Genomic DNA, 5,046 nt, shown 5'->3' on the forward strand with positions numbered 1-5,046 from the left:
CAATTCCTATAAAAAGCCCTCAATTCCTATTTTCTCCTATTTTCTGGACAAATTCCTATTTTTTCCTATTTTTTGCCCAGAAAATAGGAAAAAATAGGAACTTGACGCCCTGCACTTGCACGCGCCATCTCGCAGCAACTGCTTTTGCTATTAGAGCCCCCTCCACCCGCCCCCTCCCCCCACCCCCACCACTACGCTCGCACTCGACGCATATCTATGATAACATGTTAATATTGCGTAGTACACAGCTGTATTACACAGATTTACACAGCTGTATCTGTATTACTGCACTACCAGTATAGCAAAGCCTAGCTATCATAGATTTTAGATCTGTATTAGTAGTATCCTAGATATATGCTCTGCGCGCGAATGCGGTGGCGGGAGGGCGCACTTGATTCGGTTGCCAGTGAGTTTATCAGAAGAATACCCGGCTACAGTACACATCAGTTGAGCGCTGTCGCTCTGCGCCACTTGTCTGTAAAATATTAAATTTTTCCCCATTTTCTTCCTGAAAGTAGGGGGGATGAAAGCATAGGGGATATACCCCCATCCCCCCGCTATCTACGCCCCTGTCAGATGAACTCAAATTTGACTTTTGATATGCATACAAATATTCATAATCATAATCTTTGTTAGCTGTTAGCAGTACTCTACAGGTGCCGCGAAACGATTTTTGAAGTGGGGGTGCTCAATTTGTTACGCTCGACAGTGGCCAATGCAGGTTTTCGAGGAGGGTGGTAAGAAACAGGTGGAGGTATGCGGGTACTCCCCCAGAAAATTTTGAATCCACATTTTCCTCCTGAAAGTAGGGGGGGGGGATGATTGTACACGCCATCCCCACCACATCAATAAGTGGGGGGATGCATCCCACCATCACCCCCACCCCCCTATCTACGCCCCTGTACTCAACTATGACGTATCTCTCCTTGAGTTAGCAAGTTGGGAAATGCATGTATTTTATTTTATAAACTTACAAACATTTTGCACACAATATAAAGCAAGAAAAATATAATTTCATCATTACTTTTACTTCCAAAAATACCCCTTTTCAAAAAAAAATAAACACATGTTCATCAAAGTGTTACAATAGCATCATTAGCAATAGGAAGTTTGATTCATGGTAAAGCCTTGAAGTCATGCTCATATATTATCAAGCATTTACTTGAATGCATATCAAGTAAATGACATGGAAACATGCGACTCACACTTACTTTTTTAACGTGTTGAACAAGTTCCAAGCATTAATAAATGTTGCTTCTGTAACTATTATTAACCCAGTAAATAGAGAGATGCTATGATATTGCTGTAGCTTTACATAGCATTATGTAAATGGTTTGCACATCTAACACTTGATTTACACTGCCTTGTCCAATCATTCGCTTCGATCTGCCAAGCATCTAGTCCAAGGATAAACGAAATGCCACCATTGTCCTTCACCTGCCTCCGCTGTCTGTCCGTAGCCATATATACGCATGTTATCCTACAGAATATACAATAATATTAGTATTAGGCTTACATGAAGTAGGATGCAAAAGCCTGTAGTGTGCCACGGCAGGACTATGCATGATACTTGCTGAAATACGACTGACTCGCTCATTTTAAAATATTTCATAGGGTATATCTGTCGGCATTATGGCATCGATGACCTTGAGGATTCGCACCAAAAAATCTGCTTGCACTGCCACTGGTTCTCTCGCGAAACGTAGCAAGAGCGGTATCGGTGCATGGGTGCATTGCACTGCGATACGAGAGCTGCGTGCTGAAAGTGTTTACGCATTTCAAACAATACGAAATAAACGCCACGTGTATACTTACCGTGGGCACTGAATAGCATATAGCATATGCAGCATCATGATTTTGGTTTAGGGTTACCATCCTTCTTATTTGCCTCCATGTTTTGCAGCTTTGTGGTGATTTTACGTGTATGGCCGCTTGTATCGTGCTGGTTCGTATGTTGTTCGGCTTCTTTCTTGGTTCTGCCTTTTCCTCCAGATGACTTCATGAACTTGTCTGCCTCGTAGTTATACTCGTCATATTCAGCCTGTGGATCCATAGTTTCGTATGGTATATTGAATAGCAGCAGACACTAGTACTTGTAGTGAACGGTAGCGTTGTTGTGATACTGATACTAGTCTAGGTCGTGACACACTTAAACATGAACAGCTGCTACCTACGCACTCGGGTATTGATAACACGTGGCAGGCGAGTTTCCCCCATAATCCACCGCGAAACACAAGATCGTATCTCGGGTATGGGGCGCCAAGTGTCGCATGACTGATTTCGTTACGAAATCAATTTTCCTCCTTCAGGGCGTGTCCCCTTATTGTTTAGGGGGGGGGGGTCCGGGGATTTTGTTGAAAGTAACACCTCTTCGATGCAATTTCCTGCACTATGAGGCAGCACTATTAAACAATCTTCATCACAATAACATCACTCATGGTTCGCACAGTCCTTGAAAAATCCTTGAATTTGAAGGGAGTCCTTGAAAGGTACTCCAAGAATTTAGTAAATGTTGATTTTGTGCTTGAAAAGTCCTTGAATTTCATGAAAATGTCCTTGAATTTAGTAAATGTTGATTTTGTGCTTGAAAAGTCCTTGAATTTCATGAAAATGTCCTTGAATTTTTAGAAAGCATCCTTGCCTGTAATAATAAAAAGAAATTTTGTACCATCAATAATGTGCAAACCTCAATAAAAATTGTGTTAAATGAGCTTGAAAAGCTATAGACACGATAGACAGTTAAACGATTATCACAAATACAGTAAGTCAGTAAAATCAGTCAGTAAATCAAGGTATGTTGTAGAAGTGACAGTGTATAGAAGGGTTTATTAATGTGATCCAGGTAAGTTTTAGAGGTGACAGTGATTAAGAATGGGGTTATTAAATTAATCCAGGTATGTTTTGTTCTGTGTATGAATTCCGATAAAACGTCCTTGAATTTCTGATAAAATGTCCTTGAAAAGTCCTTGAAATTTTTTCCAGTCTTGTTTGAACCATGTCACTGTTGAGTTGAGTATTTTTACCTTTGGGGACACCAAAGACTAAAATACTTACTACCAAATCTGTGCTGTGTACATGTCCTCACTGGGGTTACCAGTGCAGACTTACCTAGGCTAAAATACCTTTGCCCTGAAAATTCTAGGGGGGGGCGACCGCCCCGTGCTACCGACCCCCCCCCCCCGTTGACAACTACAGCACTGGAATCATCTCCCACTGAAATTTTGATAAAACGTATATTTTACTGAGAACGTTAAAACTGCAAAAAAATATATGAGAAAAACAACCAGATTTGAACCAAAAAGTGCATATTTGCACCCCTTATACAAAATCGGGAATATACTTCCGGTCATGTATGTGAACACATTTGGGACTAACAGGGTTTACTAGAATCCCACCACTCCACCACAGAGTCACCGCAGTAGACGTTAGATGAGCGCTGTCGCTATGCGGCACTTGTTTACAATTAATGGGCCGGATTTTGTCGCGCGAAAAATACCCCTTTACCGGAGCTTTTGGGAACGCGCATGCGGTCCCTCCGACCTCGGAGTGGGGGGGCCCGTGACAACATGTCTTCAAAGCTGAAGCTAATTTGCAACATCCTATAATTCCCTTGACATGTGTTAATTCCCGTATCGACATGCCTTAGTTTCTAGCTGTTTACTTTTGATAATCTCTACACAGTCGTGTTGAGTTTACACAGCTTGATGTATATATACCTCCGAACTAATAGAGTTTATTCGTGCATTTGGACTGCTTACAACACGTGATTTGACTCGAATTAGCAATTGGGAATGGATTGTCCATTTTCCCAGCATGCCTTCTGCGATTCCTAGGAAAAACCCTGAATTATTTTTGCACATAAAGAGAACATAAATGTAGTGGATTACAGAAAATTTGACAATTTGTTTTGTTTTATTTTACAGAAAACGGCTCTCGCTGCGTGATCAAGACGGAGAACTTCACTACTGTTAACCTCATGGAAATATTAAATAGGGTTATTGCACAAAACACCTTAGAGAAGCCTAATTCACTAGAAACAGCAAGCAAGTAGCGTAATTAAAGCAGCGTTCACAGACCTTATGATCAGTAAAAGGAATTACTTGTTGGGATTTCTGTAACCCTAATGTCATACTGAATATAGTGATGAATATCATGTCATGTGACAAAACACACAGGTTTGGAAGTCGGTGACTGCTCATGCGATATGTTAAAAACTAGTTGGCTCTTTGTACTGTATACACCTGCATGTATTCAAACAGCTAATAGGTAACCGTATACAAGCATTAATTATGAGCTGTGAATTACAGAGGGACATTGATATGGTCATGTAACATATTGGTATGCCCTATGGACACTGCAGCACCATGAAGAATTCAGATGTTTGACAATGTGAATTGAAACTTTGTATTTTAAACGTGTATTCTACATTGTCAACAGTGTAATACATTTGTAAATATGCAGTATGTAGCAGATTTCTGAATACAGTTTCTTGAATTACATGATATTAGTCAGTTGAGTTTATTATAATGTACGCATATTGTTTTTAGCTCAGCTACGTTGTCATCAAGAGGCCATAATTCTATGGTATAGTGTTGTATAGTATTGTGCTCCTGATGTCATCAAGTTCAGACTATAATGCCATTGTGTGTGGCCATGAAGAAGCTAGAACTATGCAGACGACAGACAACATAGCCTAGGAACTTCAGAGACCCATTAATCAAGTCATGACTAATTATATGCACTATTGTTACTCAACCAGTGGCGTAGACAGGTCCTCATTTGTGGGGGGGGGGAGATTTTGCTGTTACTTCCATCGCAATGTATATGAAGAGTGGATTTTAGCAATTTAGAACCTTAAAGATGGCCGTTTTTGAGGGAATTGAAAAAAATTGATATTGTAAGTGCAATTTTGTGAATTCTAGGGTAATTTTTTTCTTTGGATCCCAGAGGTTTAATAACACGCACCCCCTTCACACATACACACAACCAGTGGCGGATCCAGAAGTGAATTCTAGTGTGGGGGGGGGGGGGGGGGGGGGGGGGGGG

The 5,046-nt window shown here is 40.8% G+C and overlaps 2 protein-coding genes across 2 annotated transcripts in view; both read left to right on the forward strand.

Annotated features, from left to right (window-relative positions):
- LOC106809949 (39S ribosomal protein L53, mitochondrial-like) overlaps nucleotides 1-4,502 on the forward strand; it is a 13,935-nt gene extending 9,433 nt beyond the window's left edge. The window contains exon 3 of the mRNA XM_014813195.1: nucleotides 3,924-4,502. Within this exon, the coding sequence (XP_014668681.1) occupies nucleotides 3,924-4,051 (128 nt within the window). The 3' untranslated portion in view covers nucleotides 4,052-4,502. The remainder of the gene's footprint in view (nucleotides 1-3,923) is intronic.
- Nucleotides 1-5,046, forward strand: part of LOC106809940 (dTDP-glucose 4,6-dehydratase-like) — a 20,335-nt gene that overhangs the window by 3,475 nt on the left and 11,814 nt on the right. The gene's annotated exons all lie outside the window — the stretch shown is intronic.

Source organism: Priapulus caudatus, unplaced genomic scaffold (assembly GCF_000485595.1).
Source record: "Priapulus caudatus unplaced genomic scaffold, Priapulus_caudatus-5.0.1 Scaffold15, whole genome shotgun sequence".
In the NCBI taxonomy this organism is placed as follows: domain Eukaryota; kingdom Metazoa; phylum Priapulida; class Priapulimorpha; order Priapulimorphida; family Priapulidae; genus Priapulus; species Priapulus caudatus.